The 21448-nt window shown below is 40.5% G+C and overlaps 1 protein-coding gene across 1 annotated transcript in view; it reads left to right on the forward strand.

The window, feature by feature from the left end:
- LOC308106673 (CD81 protein-like) overlaps nt 1-21448 on the forward strand; it is a 35849-nt gene that overhangs the window by 7356 nt on the left and 7045 nt on the right. Inside the window, exon 2 of the mRNA XM_080458552.1 lies at nt 6219-6333. Within this exon, the coding sequence (XP_080314678.1) occupies nt 6219-6333 (115 nt within the window). The remainder of the gene's footprint in view (nt 1-6218; nt 6334-21448) is intronic.

Below are 21448 nucleotides of genomic sequence, written 5' to 3' on the forward strand. Positions count from 1 at the left end.
CTGAGGTTAAGGGCAAACTCTCTTCATTTATCATTGATTCCGGAGCTCATACACACACAAACTGTTCATATGAGTTAGTGCTAATAAAGTGTATATCTGTTAAGCTTGGAGGCTGGGAGTTATGGCTTTGTAGTCTGTCCCACCCCACAACCTGACCTTGACTTGTTCCACTAGTGGTTGGTTGGCATGTAAAATGGATAAAAATGGAATCAATGCCAAATCAAGTTGTGGCTTGAGTCTCCAGAAAACTGAGGAACCCAACTTTAACAGTTACATATATTTAGAGAAGAGACCATCCCAATTGATCACTATGAGTCAGAACAACTTTATTAAAAATGCTTTCAAGATATTTATTTGACTAGATCAGAACTAAGTATCAGCTGTGTGATCAATATTGTTTTTATTGGAGAAACAGAATAAATTACTTTGAATTCAACTGTTTTTCAAGACCATGTTCCCTACCCACTCAATCCATAGTTGATCAAACTTGAATCAAACAGAATTGCCTCTCAACCCAACCTCAATTTAGATGCATCAAATCCAGAGTGACTCGTATCTCGTCATCATTGTGTTTCTTGTAAATAATACTACTTTGTTGACAAATTTAGTTCTTTTTTTTTTTCTTAATTGTGTGAATATTAACGGTATTTCGACAGTGACACACTCATAAGGAGCTTATTCCAGTTTTAGAAGTTTTTTATTTATTTAACTTCATATTGAATGATTAGTATTTTCAAATTTCTTTTAAAGTGTATTTTGACAACCTTTACTAAACTGTTGTTTTCTTGGAAGCATATCTAGCTTGCAGCTTCACATTCTGATGGTGAGTCCACCGTGCTTCATGGTTTTGGACTCCAACCACAACTTTCTCTGGTCATGGGGTTACAGTTTTGTTTCCTTGTTCACATGACAACCTTTTCTTCAGAAAGTAAATTATTTCTACGGTTGTTGCTCCATACTGCAGTCTGGCTTCGTTTCCTGGTAGTTTGTTTAATGATTTTGTTTAGTTGGAGTGTATTTGCACCTTTCTGGGAAATGTTCGAGTACACACACACACATTAACTTTGTCACTACAATAATATTTTTGGGCTTTTGTTTCACTGTTGGATTTTCCTCAGCTCTTATAGACGGCTATTCCTTGGTATTTAGGTTGAAGGATATTTTTCAGTCAAACAATTTGGACCTTTTGTAGCATTTACATCTTTCAGATGTTCGTATCCCATTTAGTTCTTGTGATGTCAGGAGCCTTCTACAATGTTTTCATGTTTATTGGTACTGGTGTAATAAAGTGAAGCTGATCAGGTGGCAGCATGCATGTAAGCAACAAATTACTGTGAAGTTTGTTAACAATGTCAAGTATAGTTTTACGTAGCGATAATAACTCAAAAAACGTGGTTGTAGAGTGGAAGAGTGAACAGTTGTCTTCACATAAGCATGCTAACTGTGTAATGTGTTATACTTAGGGAAAAAGACACACACACACACACACACACACACACACACACACACACACACACACACACACACACACACACACACACACACACACACACACACACACACACACACACACACACACACACACACACACACACACACACACACATACACACTCCTTCCCCAGTGGAAACATCTGCCTTCAACATATTTGCACTCTGTGGATGGATCATACAAGTTTAATGGTAATACAACAACATTCTCAGAAAGAATGACCTTAAAGACAGAAGGAGACAGTAAGCGAAGGGAAAAAAGAGTATCGAACTGTAATAATTTCGAAGAAAACAACTCAAAGCGATGATTATTTTTTTAAACCCTCTGTAAGACTGTTATTTCTCTGGAAGAGAACTTGTTCACTCTGCTCATGGAGCGTTTTCAAGCTGTTTGGGATTTGAATCTTAATAACAGGGTGCAATACGCATAGTTACAGACAGGCATGGCCACTAAAAGAGGTTATCCAAGATTCAGAGTGGGTCACACATATGTTGGCCAAATTGTGATTGCAGTGTTTTAGGAAGAATAGCAGAAAAAACAAAACAGACTTAGTCCAATAGCTGAGTTCATTGAAGAAATAACATCAACACTTTAGCATCACAGCCACACATTGGAAGAGAGAACTACTGTACATTCATCCTGTAAATGGAGGACATTTCACTGTGTTTTGCATCATAAAAAATGCCATAGTGTTAATAGTGTTTGTTCTTTTTATGTTCAACGAGTTCAGGTTTATTGAAAGTGCCATTGGATAAAAGTAAACTCTATAGAAATGTGTTCAGGGGCCACATACAGCAGAGTTTCATCTTGAGTGGGCCGGACCGGTAAAATAGTGCTATAATAACTTTTAAATTTCTACTTTAAAGTGTTTCTACATTGTGGTGTGGAGTATAGTGATAAAAATGTCTATTTTTGTAACAAAAAAAACCCCATACCCAAATAATTACAACAATCATGGCGGATTTCTGGTGGATTGGGCAGAAATTAGTTTTTTATTCTATATTTCCTATTCCGACATATTGGTTCGTATGCTTTTTGCTCTTTCATTATACTTGATAGGTGGCGCTTTCTTGTAAACCTCCTCCTTTTCTTCTTTCGACTTATTTTAGTGGCAGCTCAGTGTTTTGTCCAAATCTCGTGTTTTAGCACGGTCACCGATCCTAATCATGAGCAGATGTCTGAGTGCCGCCAATTCATCATCTAGTGGCATTCTTCATTCAGTGCAGCGGGGCGAGAGTGGGTAACAGCATTTGGTGCATGTGCATGAGTTTTTCTCTCAGCGGAATCTGAAGAGGAATTTAAAGATGCTGTTGCTCCATGAGACGGTCTGTCCGCAGGCTGAAGTGGCTCGTCAAACAGAGCAACTTAGAAAATAGTTCAGAGCTGGGATGGCCCAGCCCGAAGTGCTTCTGCTCCGTCTGAGTGTGTGTGCTGTGTTTCTGCGCTCTTGCCAGTTGTGGTGTTGATCCGGTTGCCCAGCAGCCGCTTGCTTTAGCTCTGGAATGGACCTCAATAACAGGAGGAGGAGACAGGGTGGGGGAGGGTGGGGGCCGTGGTGATGATGGTGTGTGTGGGTTGGGGGGTTGTATCGGTTGAAGTCTATTCACAGAGACTAGTGTTGCTGTGTCCAAAACAAGCCATCACATGCTTCTTTTTTGGGTTTAGAGTTATTTTGAAGATCTGCTAAAATATATTTGTCCTGAAGACCTCAGAGCACATATCCAACATATCCATACAGTTTGATGACAAAGCCCTTCAATCGGGTTAATTTGACAGTTATTTGGTGCAGAGTTACCTAAAAATGATTGAATATTTTTTTCCATTCGACTTTAGAACATTCTAAAATTACTGTAGCTCTGATATTGGCTCGTACTGGGTATGCTTATTATCATTGAAGGTGTTATCTAGATCATTTTTGCTGTTAGTGGAGTTAAAAAAGCATTTTATGCATGGGTCAGCAGATCGGTGCAATTAAGAGTAAACAAGTGTTCTCAACAAATTTGTGCCATCATAATGGGAATGAAACAAGCAAACAGAAGTAAAAGGTCACATCTGTAAACACAGATGAGATGTTTGAAAGAAAATGATGTTTTATTTTATCCAGTACTGAATTAAGTAAACTGGAAACAGTGGTTTCCAACCCTTTGCATTCATGGAGTTCACAGAGAGGGTCTGGGGATTTACCTGCTTTGAGGTTGTCAAACATAGATTTGCACATCTTGAAGAAAACCACAATAAGACATCTTCTAGAACCTAGAACAAACCTGGAAAACTGCAGGTTTTCTTTAGTCTTTTAATATTGATCAGAGTAGGTATGTCCCCTAGTGTTTAATTTCACTGTGATGTTTTGGCATCATTGCTTAGATTTAAACTTCTTTTTAGTGAAGAAAGAACAATTCATAGAATAAAACTAAAAGTCGATAGCAACCATGTCCAGATCCCTTCCTTAAATGGACAATATTGCTAAAACAGTGTGTTTTACTCAGTCGTGTGTTGTTGTTTACTCACCATGTAGAGACAGGAAACTGGGATGAATGTGTTTTATTTATTTGTTTGAAGGCCAAATGACATGGTTTTAACACCTATAAGGGTCTGTTGTGTTGTGTTTCAGTGTTGCACACTTACTTGTGCTAGTTGAGGTCAGGGTTAGGGGCTTGGGGTGCAACTATTGTGGTCAAAAAAGCCAGTTTTAGCTCCTCATGAAATATATTTCACCTTCACAAATTACACATCCTCTTCTGTTTATAGCTTCTGTAAACGGAGGGAATTTGTCCATAGCTGGTTTAAGGAGCTCAGTAGACAGGAATTCTAACAACGACCTGTATATTCCCAACAAATACTCTTGTTGAAAACATTTTTGAAATGTTATTTCCCTCGAGCTTCAAGATACTGTTAGAGAAGTTCTGCTGTGCTGCAGAATTAGAAATAAGCACATGTAATTTAGTGAAAGCTACGGGGAGCCACTACAGGAAGGGTAATGAGCCACAAGCCTGGGTGAAGAAATGCATTATGTCACAAGAAGGCCCCACAACAATAGAGAAGCGCGCACGCGCTTGTGTGTGAAACCCGAGAGGTCTGATGTACAATTTCAGAACTCTATGTAGCTCCAGTCTGTGACATTTGCATGTGCACCCACAGTCCAGAGAGGATTTTTAGGTTAAACATGTGTCTGTGTGTTGGCTTTGTGATCGACTGGTGACCTGTCAAGGGTGCAACCTGTCCTTCACCCTGTGTTGGCTGGGATCGGCCGCAGCCCGTTCTTTGCGGTGATGGTGATGGTGAAGGTTGCGCTAAGGGGGAAGGGGAAGGCATTATGTCAATGAGTGGGCCCCACAAGAAGTGCTATACAAACATGTGTGGGTGCGGTGGGGGAGGGGGAAAGTGCTGTAACAACAGGGCAAATTAAGTTTCTTCTTCGTTCATTAAAAGTCCTGCACATGTTTCCCCAATTCATGATCTATTGGTGGATGAGCCAGATCATAGTATCCTGCCACCATCCAGGTAATTATTAGAAAACCTGAGGTCCAATCCCAGTCAGACGGCCGAGCAGCGCAGCTTCTTCTTTCACCGAGTAATGACTAATCAATGCAAAGCATAGGCAGAGCTTTTCCGCTAAGTGGCAATAAATTATGAGAAGCTTCGACCGCCACATCACACCAGCCGTTCATACGGATGTGAGGAAATGCAGACCTCATTGTAAGGGAACTCAAAGTGATCCAGAAAGAAATTTCTTACCTTGACCTTTCGGGGGCTCCTCTATCTCTCGCTCGCTCCTCTCCAGTCTGAGATGAAAAGCAGCCTCCCTCTTACATTCTTTGTTTCACCAGTTTGCTGTAAATCTGAGTTCCTTTTTGTATATACAGGATCTGTTGTTTGTGAGATCGTCACTCTGAAGTGGCGCCCAGTTTCCCTCTGTAAAGACTCATTGTATGGGAGTAAATCGGGTTATCAAACGTAAAGCCCCTGGGCCGAAAACCATCCCACAAGACACTCCGATCCAGTCCGACAAACCACCTAGAAAATTGTAAAAAAAAATTAAAAGAAAAGATCGATTTTCCAGAAAAATGAATTTCTTCAGAGTAGCGACACAACACTGAGACCCGAGCTGAGATATCGGTGATGGTGCTATGAAAGTTTGCGACATCGTTGCTATCATACTAGCCTCAAAGCCATGCTGTCAGGGGGAGTTTGTAAAAACACCTAGAATGCAACAGCTGTAGGAGAAGTTTTTGGGACATTTCTACTTTGTTTTGAACCAGAAAGTTTTATTAAAATTGGCTTTAGGTTTCATCACGTATTCTGTGTGTCACAACAAAGTAGAACCTTCAAGTTTAAATTTAAAAGTTACAATGCCACTCTTTTACAGGTGCAGTCCACTCAATATAAAATTGGACTGTATATTTGACACCCCTTGACTGAATGGTAACAACACAACTAAACCGTATTGCGATAACGATAATTGTGATCTGTTGGGCAGTCATGCGTATGTTTGGATGTTTGAATCCTCTTTAAATAATGCATTAAACCCTTTGAGTTTAATTCCTCTTTACTGCCTGCTGCTTTTTAAACTCCATCTGTTCTGGTTATGAGGAGAAATGTTATTTTGTAGTCATTTTTAGATGAGCTAGACCTTTGTCCTAATGGCATTGGTTACTCAGTATAACTAACGCCATTAAGAAAACATTACAAAGTAATGTAATACAGGACTTATGTGTTTTGTGTTGCAGCTTGCTGGAGGTGTAATCCTGGGCGTGGCGCTGTGGTTGAGACATGACCCGAAGATCAGCAACCTGCTGGAGCTGGAGTTAGATGGCGCTCACGCCCCGAGCACCTTCTACGTCAGTATGTATCATCCGCCTCTCAGTTTTCTCCATTTATTGTGTGTCTGCTTCTTCAGTTAAGAAGAACTGTGCTGTCTCAGCATGCTTGATGACCCTCTATGGATCTATTCAAATGATCTCTGAGGTATTGATACCTTTATTGAACCACTTTATTGATTAGTTTCTTGGCTCGGATCATTTGTTACCATCCATGTTTCAATAACACCAAAACTGATCCAACACTGCATCTACTGCTGTTACATTTCCATCCTGTTAGGGTTATGTTCATTGCTTTTCAGTATTCCCCTCTTACTGGACCATTTATACAGCTCTACAGTCTATTCATTTAGTTTCTGTTTCTTTAATCCTCTCTTGGTACCGGTTGTCTTTCCACCTGCTCCGATGCCTGTTGATCAGAATCAAGAGTGAAAGTTAAAATGCAGCATGAATGCAGCATCTTAGTATGAATAACAAGCTAAAAATAGATTTTCAGAGTGGGCGAGCAAATGGTGCTCATGTACTGTTAAAACAGGAGCTGAGATTGAGCTACATTATAATTCAATAGTTTATGGTTTAATAATCATATAATCATTATTAGTTATCACTTTTAGACAGACAGACGAAGCTCCTGATCATTAACCGACTTCATCAAATCATTTAGTGAAAATTTACAGAAAACCTTTTGTATTACCAGTTTAGATCCTGGTTTCATGGGAGCCACAAACACTTTGTTTCAGATGTAAGTTGTTTCAGACATAAAACTCAATAACAAAACATAAGCAACAAAACTTTGTTGTTGTTTTTTTTTTAGCAACTGAGAATAGTTTTTCATTTATATGTTTTGAAAATGATGTCAATTTACATGGAAATGTGTCACTAACATTGAAAATGGTGTAGATAGCATGTTGGGCCACTAGTAGGAGCTGTTGTTTGTTTTTGTAATGAAACCACATACACATGCAGCAGAGAACAATAGGCTATAAACATTAACAATGGGAGTACAGGGACATTCGTATGGAAAGACGACTAATTTGGGTTGTTATTACAGAAACTGTCAAGTATAAAACCACCAAGTCCCAGGAGACTCTGGACTGGGAGTCATGACACTCTGGAGTCAAGTGGTCAAGTCAGCTTTATTTATATAGCACTTTAAAACGGCTGCTGAAGCCAAAGTGCTTCACATAATACACTAGTAATAATGAAAATAAAAGAGTACGCAATAAAACAATAAAATACAGTAGAACAAATAGTGCAATTGGCAACAATAAAAATTAAGATTCGTTTTCAAAATGCTCAGTGAAGGGGATTGTCTGACGAGCACCGGTAGCTCATTGCACAACAGAGGTACTGCAAGAGAAAAAGCTCTCCCCCCCCCCCCCCCCCCCCCGTTTACATGATGAAGTAGTCGTAACGTTTTTCAAAAAGCTCCACCTTGGGAGCCGTTTTCAAAAAGTTGTGTTTTCAGTGTGTCCAAGCTCCGTTATCATGTATACAGATTCACAAACTGCTACGAAAGTTTTGCGCTTTCACTTGAAAACACTGTGTTGTAAATGGGGCCTCCATCTTTTGAATAATATCTCTGCTGAGGTAATTTTATACAAGCCTCTGAGCAAAGGCTTGTCCTGTTTGTCCAACTGTGACAAACACAGATGTTTATTTACAGCTTAATGATTCACTCCAGGTTTCAGTACTCTGAAGGTTAAGGTTTCCGCTCATACAGTACTGAATTCTGAATATTTCCAAAATGTCTGTTTGACTAAGTGAAACCAAAGCACTGCAGTGACTCATTCATATGGGGGGAAAAAACTCTGATATTTATACTTTTAACTTCATGAGGCACGTTACAGATCTGGTAACTTCTGCATTTCCTTCTGTCTAGTGCAAGTGACTGGATGTCAGCTCTCAGACACACTGTAGGGTAGTTTGATTGGGTGGTGACTTTCCAAGTGGCGATCATCACACTTCTTAACCAGAAATTGCAAAATGTGTGTGATTTTGGTTAATTTAAAATTTTACAATAGAGTTTTATTGACATATAAAGATGTTGATTTAAGTCTTCAAGGAGAGAGAAGTCGTAATAGTCTTCAACAGCTTTCCACAGCAAAATTCAACTCCGTGTTAACAGGTTTTACAGTTTTGCTCAAAAGCCTTACTAATCACTTGATTCTATCTGAGTGTTTTAGCATATTGGACTTTCTCGGAGTGTCACGGCTGCCTGAGAGGTATAAAGAAAGAACTCCAGGAGACAAAAAAGCAAAAGGCTTTTGTACCTTTGTTGACCACATTTGATCAAATGTTTGTAGTCCAGGTTTTTTCACAACACAGGAAACCCTGCCAATAACCGTAAAACAATTATAAAGTATTAAAATAAGATTATATGGTGCACAAAAAAGGTTTTATACCCTAGCGATTGCTCTGCTCTTTGCTCTCAGACTCTGAGCTTTGTGAAATCGAAACTGAAAGTAAAACACCGCCTCTCAAATTTCATCAACCACTGACTGAAAAATTGCAAGCTATTATTAGAAAACACAGAAACCTACAGTCATTGGAGGGCATGTACTGCTTATGATGATGCAGTAGATGTAACATCACATAATCTGTGAGTTTGTCCTTTCTAATTAAAGTTATTAAAACTGGCTGGTGTGAAATGACGTGGAATAGATGTTCGAATAAATGTACGAATTTTGAACAAGCTCCCACATTAAAAGTCAAGAGATGAGCTGCATTAGAAAGGAACTTTTTACTTTTGAATTTTAACAATTCATTCTAAAACATGGCTGTTTTTAACTCAGACATAAGTACATTTCTAGATTTATAGCAAACCACTTTCAGTACTATAGTCAATCTCAGCTAATAGATCTCCTTAAATCCATTCATGTCTTTGTATCCCGCATTTAATAACAGTGAAGAGATTTATGCTGTGATAGGGCCACATAAAGTATTAATGGATAATTTAAGTACATCTTCCTGAGTCTATAAGGATCTGTTGATTGAGTTAGAATAAGTAAAGCTAGCCCACATAGATAGTTGAGCTTTTGTGGACAAATAAACAACACATTTTTTACATTTAAAATCCACTGAAATATAATCTGGTGGGAATACGTCATGTCAGTAATTTGTGGTCGTGACAGACCATGTATTGTGTGTCTTTACTGAAGAAAGACAGTCAACATTATAATTCACCTGTAACGGTGTCACATTCCCTCGTACACCCAAAACGGCTGCTAACACATTTAAAAGTTCACTGTGGTAATAGTTTCTTGTTTTGGGAGTTCACAATTTGAGGTGAAAGTGAATAACAAAGTTTAATAAACTTTATTTATAGACATGGTTAATAGTTGTGCTTTGTCACAATTTGGCCCATTGGTAGTGAGAATAAAATATTTGCGACCTTTGAAATAGGCAAAGTTGACTGTTCCTGACATGGTTTGTATGTAATGAGAAGAGTATTTACGCATAAATCTTGAAAAGTCTGTGCAGGATTACATTGTATAAAGTATTTGTAAAATTCACCCAGGCTACTTTAAATGCAGCCCTTCATTATACTACTACTAATACTAAGTACTAAGACTTACCCGGAATAACAACCAGCTGTTTCCATGGAAACAGACATTGTTTTCAAAACGTTGCCTTGTAAACGCAAAACTTTTCCGAAAAGGAAATTAGTTTTTATTTGAAATGTTGTTGTATAAACAGGGCACAATACTACTAATACTGCTACTAGTATTGATGATAACAATACTTGTACTGAAAATAATACCACAGAACAGTAATCGCCAACAACTCTTACCAAAGACAACAAAGGTTTCTTTCACACGCTCAAACAAATCTAAGGACAAATAAGAGGAAGCCTTGAAGCTCCATTTTTTTACAAAAATGATAACACAGCACATTCAGTGCCAGTAATGGACTGTAAACAACCCAAAGAGCACAAAAGGCACAGTTCACATGCTTTGAGTTTAAAGAAGGCACACCCACAGGACCATTCATGCTCATTAAGTTGGTCTCATTTCTTTCACCACCACAAAACGGCCGTGAGGAGGTGGACGATGTAAACAAATAAAAATGTAATGCAATGATGGGAATTTTTAAAAAAATTCACGATTTTATTCACAGCAAAACATACATCCAAAATACTCTTCAACACCTTTGAACACCTCACACCTTAATTTTTAAAAACTTTTTTTTTTTTAAATCCCCTGAACAGACCACAAACACTGACTAAAGCTTTGATGTATTTCTTTTATTAATATATTTCTTATGTCTTTGTAAAGTTTTTCTGTATTTCTTTAATTTCTTTGTAAAGCACTGTGAATTTCCCTGTTTTTGAATGGTGCTCTATAAATAAATTTGCCTTGCCTTGCCTTTTACCAGTTGCCTTGCAGCTCAAGATTTTCAGTTTAGCGTCACGTCACCTCTTTGTAAACCTGTAGCGTTCCAGATAATCTCAGCATTGGAAGTGAGGAAACAGTATGGCTGCATACGCAGCTGCTCTTGCACCAGCTCTGTCTGAGTATGAATAAAAACACTGTAACCCGACGCCCGCAGGCCACACTGCAGAGCTGTATGTATAAGTCATTGAAATTATGAAAAGACTTCAAAGTGCTAAAAGAAACGGCAGTAAAACACTGTTTATACTAACATGTCACACTGCTCGCAGCTATGTTGAGAACTGAGCCGAGGCCTCAGAGCTGTCCTGAGTTTACCTTCACTATACTTCTACTCACTGGCTGATTTTGCTATGGGCGAAGTGGGCAGCTGCCCAGGGTGTAAACTCAACTGGGGTGCACCGAGCACCGGCTCAGATACGGTCTAGTGACGCCCCCCCCCTATCTGCGCAGACAGCTGTCAGCTCCTGCAGTTGAAACCGGATCAACATTGCGGCTCGGACACAAACTTTCTCTTTTATTACTGAAACAGTTCAGAGAAATGTATTTCTGAAAACAAATAAGCTCGACTGTTGAAAAGTTAAAACGCCGTTTTGTAGCCGACGGCTTTGTGTGATGCGTTCGGATGCATCACGTAAGCCCGCCCTCCGACATGTTAACGAGCTGCGGGGCTCATACAGTAGCAACGTTACGTGCTAAACATGATTAAAATATGACTGATAGTCATTAGCAAGCTGGAACGTGCATGCGCCGCACATGGCAGTGGGGGGGTTGTCACCGAGCGCCCGGGGTGGGGTGGGTGGGCGCCATCATGTGCGCAAAGAAGGCCATTATTCGCAAACTGGGGGGCATTCGCGGAAAACCAGCCAGGTCCGCTACTGCTTCTACTGCTCAATACTGAAAACACTTTGGATTATTGTGGTCAATCGTAGATTTTTGGACGTGTTCTTCCCTCCATTGTATCATTGTGCACTGGGCCCTGATCGTCAGTAAAACACCGGTGACCTCCGCTCTTCAAACACCTCCCACTGGATGTGTGACTAATGTCTGATTGAATTACTCTGATTGAGACCGATCAGATTGTCTTGTTTGCATGAAGACTGAATTCAGTGATCAGTTTGTCGTGGAGGTTTGTATGCACCAATTATAACAACCAATTCCGTCAGGTTGTGACGTGATCATAAGATCCCACATCCAGCTTTACTTGGACGTGTTGAAGATAATTTATTAGCTTGGCTAATGGAGCTTGTTGTGATTGTTTTCAAACTGAAACGACGAAGAAAGATTTTCCTTGTTCAGATTATCCATCCATCCATCCATCCATCCTTTTTTTCCCACTTATCCGTTTCGCGGGGGTGACAGTCTGAGGATGGTCACCCAGATCACATTACACCGATTAAGAACCTTTCCTGCCCACGGGAAGGTGGCGCCCGACGTGGGACATGAACCCACTACCTTGAGATTGTGAGTCTCATGCTGTACCAACTGAGCTTGCCGGGGGCTTGTTCAGAGTAGGGTCAGGAAAAACCATGATTATATGTTGAATGAGCAGATGTGCTCAGCTGCCACCATTCTTCTCAAAACAGCGTGTGTGAAGGTTCACGTGGTGAAGTTACATCACAGAAATGCACCGAGATGATAATTTGACCTCAACAAGGCGGACATGATCAGAATGAGTGTGTACACAGACTCTGTTTGCAATGAAGATCTATATGTCCGTCGACCGCACACTCTAAGAAAAGCGTGCAATAATGATGTAGAGTATTGTAAGAATCGTTGTGGCTTCAAATACAGGGCCTTTCTGTGTGGAGTTTGCATGTTCTCCCCTTGTGTGCGTGGGTTTGCTCTGGGTACTCCGTTTTCCCCCACAATCCAAAAAACATGCACTGGGGGCCCCTGAGCAAGACCCCCCCCACACACACACACACACTCTTGTACAAGAGATTATTAATCTCAATGTGGTTTCCCCTGGCTAAATAAAGGCTAAATAATGAGATGATTTGAGCCCTGTTGGTTTTTTTTCCTCAATTTCTTTTGTCTCCATGGCATGTACCGCTTCAGTCCCACAAAAAGCAGAGTTTAACTTTTGTTTTCATTTCTCCTTGCTTCATATTTGTGCTTCTGACTTCTGAGATGTGGCCAGCAGGTATGAAAAAGAGCCGTTCATCAATCAATACAATAAAATACTGCAGGTCAGCTTTTACTTACATCTTTCTGGTGACTGTTGGTATCACAATAATGATAAATTTTAGGGATGCACAGATACCACTTTTTTTTTTTTTTTTAGGTACAAGCACTAACCTTTTAGCTACTTGCTGATACCCACTACTGATACAAGTACTTATTAAATACTGTTAAGCCTAATTTATACTCAATACGTGAAAGCTATGTGTTGCCACGAACTACCTCAACAGCCTTGAAGGCTCCAGTACTACTCCTCTTGATCTTTTTGACAGAACATAATTTACAGTCTGTCTTACTTTTGTGATAGTCATTATTATTGAAGAATTTCCGAACGCAGCATTGCTCATCCTCTGTAGTCTACCTGCTGTTGCTGTTGGAAACGGCCGATTTCACAAGTACTCGCCGGATTGTATCGGGGTTCTTTTGAGTACAAGTACCCTGTGCAGTATTGGACCCGATACTGGAGTTGGTATTGGTGCATCCATAATAAATTTGATAGATATTTTGCAGTTTTCTGAATGAAATTTCTTGCTGAAAGTACCTTATTGGGTCAGACTTATCTGATAGACGTGTTTAAATTAAGCATTTTGATTGTGATTATTTGTGTCCATGTACGCAGCATCTACTGTTGCGAGAAGGAAACGGATCTGTTTTGGTTCACAGTGGGCGAATGCCACCATATAAGTGGCTGCAATCATGTGGAATCCATCCTGGTTCTTAGGCTCCATTTATACAAGAGTGTTTTAAGTGAACGTGCATCGTTTTTCATTTCCATTTTCTGAAAGAAATTTAATTGGCATGTCAGGCCACACGTTGGCACTGTTGGTTGTCTTTGTAATGAAACCACACACACATGCTATGAAGATTAACAATGGGCGTATATAGACATTCGCATGGACAGACGACCATGTCCATGTTGGATTTTTATTGCGGTGACTGTCAACCAGAATACTACCAAGTCCCAGGAGAATATGGACCGGGAGTCATGACACTCTGGAGGAAACACTGTTCTTATTTTTCCATCTACTGAACGTGCAGAAGAACTATTCAATGTGGGCGCGGTACACATGCGCAGTAGCAGGATTTCCTCCGTCTCCATGGAGACTGAGCCCCAGCGTTTTCAAAAAGTTGCGTTTTTCCAGTTTCCACGGAGATAGAATCGGAGAGTTTCCTAAAAGTTCCACCTTGGGAGCTGTATTCAAGAAGTTGCATTTTCAATAGCTCCAATCTAATACTCAACAAAGTTTTGCGTTTTCACTCGAAAACATCGTAAATGGAACATTAGATTAATGACGTTAAAGGAGCCTCCTGGTCTTTCTGCCTTGTGAGGGTGACTGAAGCACCGGCTGAGATCCTTTCGCTGGGAAAACCCTGACGTCACGGACCAAAAGGGATATAAGTAGAAAGGGAGATTCCCTGCTGACAAATGTGACACAGGCATGTCAATGTGGAACAGATTGTGAAGGAAAAGTTTCCGACTTCTCGTGGAATTCACACCACGGCGAAGGTGAAGCTGTGGTGAGAGCAGAGAGGGGCCAAGCCCGGTGCTCGGCGAGCGCGTGCTTGAAGGGTTTGGATTTGACTCGGCCTCGCCCAGATCAGCAGCTACTTGTGACCAGCACTAATAGACATCCACAGGTCATCATATGACTCTGTTTTTTAAAAAAAAAACAACCTCCCACATGAAGTGAGGCGCTGTGACAGCAGCCCGAGTCATTTCCTGCTGCCTGCCACTGTGACTCATCAACTTTGTGAGGATGAAGAGGGGGAAGATGGATAAAAGTCGGGATTACAGGACAGTACAGAATTAGTGTGATTATGAAACATGTGATGGAGCACCTTAAAAAAACATGGAGCGGTTGTTTGGATCAGTGTTTTGTCATCCTCCGAGGCAGCATAGCTGTGGTTTTGGGAAGGAAAAAAGCCTCGCTGGTCAGAGAGGATCCACTGAGGGACTTTCTCTCAAACGTCCATTACATAAAGCCTCCCTCTCATTCCCGAAAAGGGGAGAAAAACTTTGATGGTATCGGAAAAAATTCCTCATGGGCCCTCCCTTTTTCTCCTCCTCCTCCTCCTCCTCACCAGCCCCACCCCTCTTTTTCCCCTCTGAGGTTTTCTTTTCCTTCCCTCCACACTGTTTCTTCCTACTGTTGCTCCCCCTCCAACTTCACCATCTGGTTGTGGTTAGCGTTAGAGTCGCCTTGAGTCTCCTTACTTTTCCCTTTGTCTTGCCTGCTCTCTTGTCTCAGTCTGCCCCATTTTCCCTACATCTGCTTCTTTCTTTTATCAACCTCTCACACGTTGTTACCTCCTTCCTTTTGGCTTCTCAGCACACTGCTGAAATCAGTTTTTCTGGAAGTCAAACCCAACTTCTCGTTCAGCCATTTCGTCTTTTTCTGTTTTTCTTTTCTCTTTTTCAGCTCATCAGCAGCTAGTTTCTCCTAGGTTACATAATCGTTTGATGACTGGAAACTGTTCTGACAGCTCCCATCAGAACTGTGTTCAACACGTCATTAGAAATGCCGACATTTTAATCGGAAAAGACATGGGTCACTGTGTAGTCTCTGTCAGAATTAAATAAGGTTTTAAGAGATAAGAAAGTCACAGATCTGTAATCGTCAGGTTTTTTTTAAATAACCACAATGAGTTCCTGTTTTGGGAGAAATTGTCAAGGTGTACACCCAAAAAACATGACACAGACACTTTCTTTTGAAGACGTATGAACCTGAACTCCCCAGAATTTAGATTTGTGTGTGAACTTATAAGTGAGGTACACTGGGGTTACAAACAGGTGTTCCCTTTTCTAAAAAGTGTTGAGAACGGCATCTAAGCAGAGAAGTCGGTCTGACAGCGGTCATGGCGGGGCAAAAGTCTGCCTGAAACGGCCTGCTCTGAAAACACAAATAGCCTCTGTACTCGGGGAAACAAGCATGTGTGGCAGCTGTCACTGTGTCTCTGTGTGAGCACATGACAGCACAGTTGTGTTCACACCGACTTGTCTGTATGAATGCTCTCCTGGTGGGCGGCGATATGTGTTCAGTGGCAGAACATCCAGAAATGGAGGATTGGTTCATCTGAAATGAAAGAAATAAGAAATGGAGCATTCACAGCTCAATGGAACTTGGAAAGCCTTTCAGTGTTTCCCATAAAGCTCTTTCCCAATCCATTTGTCTCAGTCTGAGGTCAGAGTTTCCTCAAATGGCTGCATTACAGTATTGATAATCAACCACTAAAATATATCAGGGAACAGGAAAGAACTGAAAGGAAGGCATCATTGTATAATAAAACAATCGTCGGATGACTTCAGTGGAGGAACCGAATACATCTGGATAAAATGTTTTAAGGTCAGCATTAGCATATTAAGGAAATAACAACAACACTATGGCTGTGTCCAAAATCAATTTCTATTCCCTATAGGGGTCTCCACCTCGGATGTTTGTCACGTTGTACTGTCTGATCGTACAAGTACTTCAGCTACGCAGAGTTTTTTAATTGTTCCTCGATAGATCCTTCTGCTCATGTGTGAGTGACAAACATGGCGGCCTCTCCATAGTGGCAGGACTTGCAGTCCATAGTCTAGTTTTATCGTCCATATTGGTTGTCACTTGGAACGTTGTCGTCTAAACTGGGCGTCAGGCATAACCAAGATGAACTAAGAAATGATGACTGACCTGCTAAGCCATTGTTTTCAAAAGGATACAACAGTCGGTTTCAATAGAAGTATGAGCAGGTTAGAAACGGCACACAGGACGTGAAACGACCTTTAGGCTGACCTGGAGGTCAGGAGGACGCCTGCACTGAGGCCCTGTTTACATGTGAAAACTGAAAACATTTGTTTTTGGTGCTTGGAGCCACTGAAAATTGAACTTTTTTGAAAACCGACCGACTTGTTATGTCATCATCCTGTGGTTCTGCTTTACTGCTTTGTGCTACAGGAGGCGTGGAACATATTTTAATGATGTAATCTGAAGATTACCAAGAAACAATCTGTCCTGCACTGTGAGGAAACGGGTTTGAGGTGAAGCTCTTTGGCTATGTTCACACTGCAGGTCTTGATGCTCTATTCCGATTTTTTGCTGGTGATCATTCACATTACATTTTAAATGCGACCTAGACTGCCGTGTGAACGTGATCGAACTCGACTGGTTCGGGCCTCAGAGTACATGCGCAAAGGACCCTGTTGACAGAAGTAAAGAAGCACGCAGGTCAGCTCCAGGGTTGCTAAATGTGACTCACTGCTTTCAGCCCAAACCACGTAAAACCCACACACCTCAATAAAAAACAGCCCAAATCTCAGCCTTTGTAGAAATCTTGTTTAAACCGTAAAATTATTACATGTGTAATAATGAACATGCCATAAACACACCCAATGCACGAAATATACAAAGATAAAACTTAAGAGGGTTTAGCTCCACAATTTGGGGGATACTCACCATATGTGGCAACGCGGTTCAGCCCGTGTAGATTCATTTTCAAATGGTTGGGAGATACGGGCCAACAAAATCTAGACAACATGACGAGGGAAAGAAGGAGGAGAATAGAAAAAAAGAGAGAGAGAATACAGCTTTTAACATTTTGGTGGAGCCGCTTCCTGATCCGTGACGTCAGTCACACGTTAATGACGAGGCAGTCGCATGTAGAAAAATATTCGAATTGATACCACATAGGAAAGAGGCTTGGGTCCGTTGCGAAAAAAATTGAAATTGGAGCTTTTGCACAGCCACAAAACAGGTGCGATATGGGTCGCATTTACCTTTGGGTCACTATCTGAATCCAACCACAAACCTTTTAAAAAGCTCAATTCTGCCACACCATAAAGATCTGTTTGGGAAAAGTGCAGATAGAACCATTTTGTTAAGAAATGCTGCATGAAATGTTGAAAACACTGTGGCAGGTCACTAGTTTGCAATGTAGTTCTGTAATGATGCAACAACACGCTGATAAATTCAAGCGTGAGCAGCACAGGTCACGCAGAATTTACCAATAATAATAATGTTGCTAAGCTACTGGCATTATATGCAGAGAGAAAATGCAATCGTAGTGTGCATGTGCACGTACTATTCATTTGAGGAAGCTTACCCTGTTTAGACTGAGATTGTATCTCGCTGACAGTCTTGTTGTTGAGAGGACAAACGTTAAAAAGAGAATTCAAGTTTACCGTTTTCACTTCAAAACATCTTGCAATCAGGTCTCTAACTATGTTGACTTTACAGGGAACAAAACTAAATGTTTTTGTAGCTGTTCCTTCCTCCCTTTAATTTCTACAAATTGATAAAATCTTGTATCAAAATGAGTTTGGAATGTTTCCATGTCAATGAGCATTCAAAGTCCTCGCCGTAAATCGGTGATCTCTGACTGTTTTATACACTGATTTACATTTTTAGATATCGTAAACACTTTGGTTGAAGCTTGCATAACCATGCTGGTATTGTATGTAAATATAAATTAGACAACGTTAAAATTCATATAGAGTGTAACTGAATGAGCTCTTCATCTTTTATCAAACATAGAAGATTCTTTAGGATTGGAAGTGGGTGTACTGACTCGCTTTGATTCATTCAAAATGTCTTTTGTTCTATTTACAGCGATAACCTAAAACAAATCCACGTTTGTATTCCACCAGAGTTTCATGACTTCAATCCATATTTTCCTGGGACTTGGTAGTTTTATATTTGACAGTCACTAATAACAATCCATCCATCTTGGTCGTCTGTGCAGTTTTTTTATTCACAATTGACACTATTTTAAAACGGAAACAGTTTTTGACTTAGCAGGAATATTCTATTACTAATATATTACAACTAGTTTTTCACTCTTCTACTGCTGCTTCCTTCAGCACATATATTACTTTTAATTCTATAGAAAATATTTTTTTATTATTTAAATCATGTTAGACTTTATTTTTGATATTTCTATTATTTAAATAGAGTGACATTACTTTTATTTTCCTCAATCTACTCTCTTTAATTTAGTCTAGCTTCAGTAGCTTGACAATTTCACTAATTCCAATGACAAAAAAGACGATAGTGAGTCTTTACTGCCACCTTGTGGATAAAATTTACAATTAGCTCTAAATTAATATATTCTATCTTTTTAAAAAAAAAAGCAAAGTTTATCCAAATTTCTTTTTCTCGTGTTTCTCTTCAGTGTTTTTTTTTTCATTTTTCATTTCCTGTTACTCCTTTTGTTCAACAATGTCTTTGCTTCGCTTCGCTTTGTTTCTTGTAATCCAGAAGCTCCTCCTCAGCTCCAGAGAGCTTGATGGATCGGAGCAGACACTGCACATAATGGAAGAGAACCCAAGAGAAAATTAAATAAAAACACAGGAAAAGACATTTAACTAAATGGAATTGCTGAGGGCATACTTATGAATGAGAAAATGCATTACGTAGAAAGGACAGATGGGTGGCGAGGAGCCAGGAAAGAGAGGAGCGATGGAGATAGCTGAGTGCTGGGGAGGACGGGGCAAGTCGGAGAGCTGCAGCACGAGAGACGGAGGGACCTCTTGCCAACATATCGATTCCTAAATTACCCTGAGTTGTGTGGCTCCGAGAGCGAGAGCGAAATGGGGGATAGGGTGTACAAAGTACAGGAGCAGTTAGTGGTCTGTAATCAAATTACGTCTGAGCTGACAAGCAGAAGTGATGGTTTTGGAGCTGAGCACCGAGCGGCACTCCCAGCATGCATGAGCAGCAAGGGAGGGAGCCCACATCAACACATCAGATAACTGGACGAGTAGAAAAGCTCAGGAGAATTGCGGAGTGCCCCAGAGCGGCTGCTGCTTTCCGATATGCTCCTCTAGCTATGGCAGGCATTCGATTTGTCCTGGTGAACAGTTAGTCCATGAAGAAAGAGGATTTTCAATCAGCCAATCAGAAGCTGAGCGCGGTTGCTATGACGGGAGGGGAAGGAAGGAAGTGCCATGGAGTCAAAACATGTCGTGAAAGAAACCTACCAGTACTATTGAGACATGAACCCTTGTTCTGCATATGCCTGTTGTTAATTGTGAGTTTTAAAACGCAACATATTTTTGGGACATTTCACTGTAATTTGCACCATAATATTTAAATAAAACTGGCTTTATTTTGAGATTTTAGTAACTTTCTATTGTAATTGTTTGGTTTTTGTGAAAATGTAGAGATTTTCATGACCTAAACTCTGTGCCAGAACAAAGTAAAACTTTAAAGTTTAAATTTAGAGGTTCCTATGGTCCGGCCCACTCACTATGAAACTGAACTAAGGTCAGTGTGAGAGCCCTGGTTTAAAGCATGAATACAATGTTTTGTTACGATTGCGACTTTTAGAGGACCAGAAACACAGCTGTGATGTTGCACAATACACAAAAAGTTATAGATTTAAATATGTTAAGACTGCTTTAAACTGTTCTCATGAACATTTAGATTCCTTTCCCGCACACAGCCATCGTTTTTTCCATCTGACGTTTGCACATATCACGATGCAATTGATGGAAAAACTTGTTTCTTTAGGTGACATAAAGCAGTTCTATCAACAGGAGGTCTTGTTAGTCACTGCTGGGTTTTTGGAATAAATACTGAGGCACCTGTTACATACTGTTTCACAGTTTGTGTTACGTAGCAGCTGTCCTCCCTCAGCATTCACTTTCACTCCTGCTTTGCATACACATTATATTAATAGCAGACAAACTGCTTCTTTTAGAGAAGTGGTGCGATTTTTTTTTTAACTACATATTAACTTTGACGTGGCTAAATGCACTAGTTTCCGTGTTCTGTCTGGTTAAGTTAAAACCCTGTGCCATTGTTGCGTTAGTTTGGACTTTTTGCAGAATTGTGAACGTCCGCTGTTTGAGAAGGTCTCACTCTGATTGCAAACCAACTGTCGTGCGGTTCCATTGAAGTCTGTCGAAGTGTGAATTCAGCACAAACCAAACTGCTTTTAATGCACCAAAGACAGGCTGTAGCAGACTTTAAGACAGAGGTGTCAAACACATTTCAGTTCAGGGGCCCCGTACAACCCAATCTCATCTTGAGTGGGCCCGACTGGTATAATAGAGCCATAATAACCTTTAGATTCAAACTTTAAAGTCTTTCCTTGTGGCGCAAAGTAAACCTGATGAAAATGTCAATATTTTCACAAAACGAACAATTAATACTGAAAATGCCAGATTGGAGCTTCTGGCACACTGGTTTTGGCCCAGGGGCCTTATGTCTGACACCTCTGGATTCAACCTAATCATTCATCTTGAAATGTTGATTTCTAGTTTCTTGTCAGGTTTGGAGCCTCGACTGGTTCATTTGTTTTTATGCAGTGTCACTGAAGACCAAGACTCCAGTTCACACACTTAGTGTCTCCTGCTGCTCCTCCTCCGCAATAATTGAAACCAAACGAGCGTCTTGCAGCACAATGAGGGACAAATGTCTCTGCAGCTGCCGTGGGGACGCAAACAGCATAGATCCGAGATAATGTCCTGAAATTTGGAGGCGGGGATTTGCTTGTTAAAAAGCAAAACATTTACCAAAAGGTGACTCACACAGTCCTGTTGGCATACAAATTGGTGCCCCCTGCTGTTCATTTGCCGGTACTAGG

This window comes from Lipophrys pholis, assembly GCF_963383615.2.
Source record: "Lipophrys pholis genome assembly, chromosome: 2".
In the NCBI taxonomy this organism is placed as follows: domain Eukaryota; kingdom Metazoa; phylum Chordata; class Actinopteri; order Blenniiformes; family Blenniidae; genus Lipophrys; species Lipophrys pholis.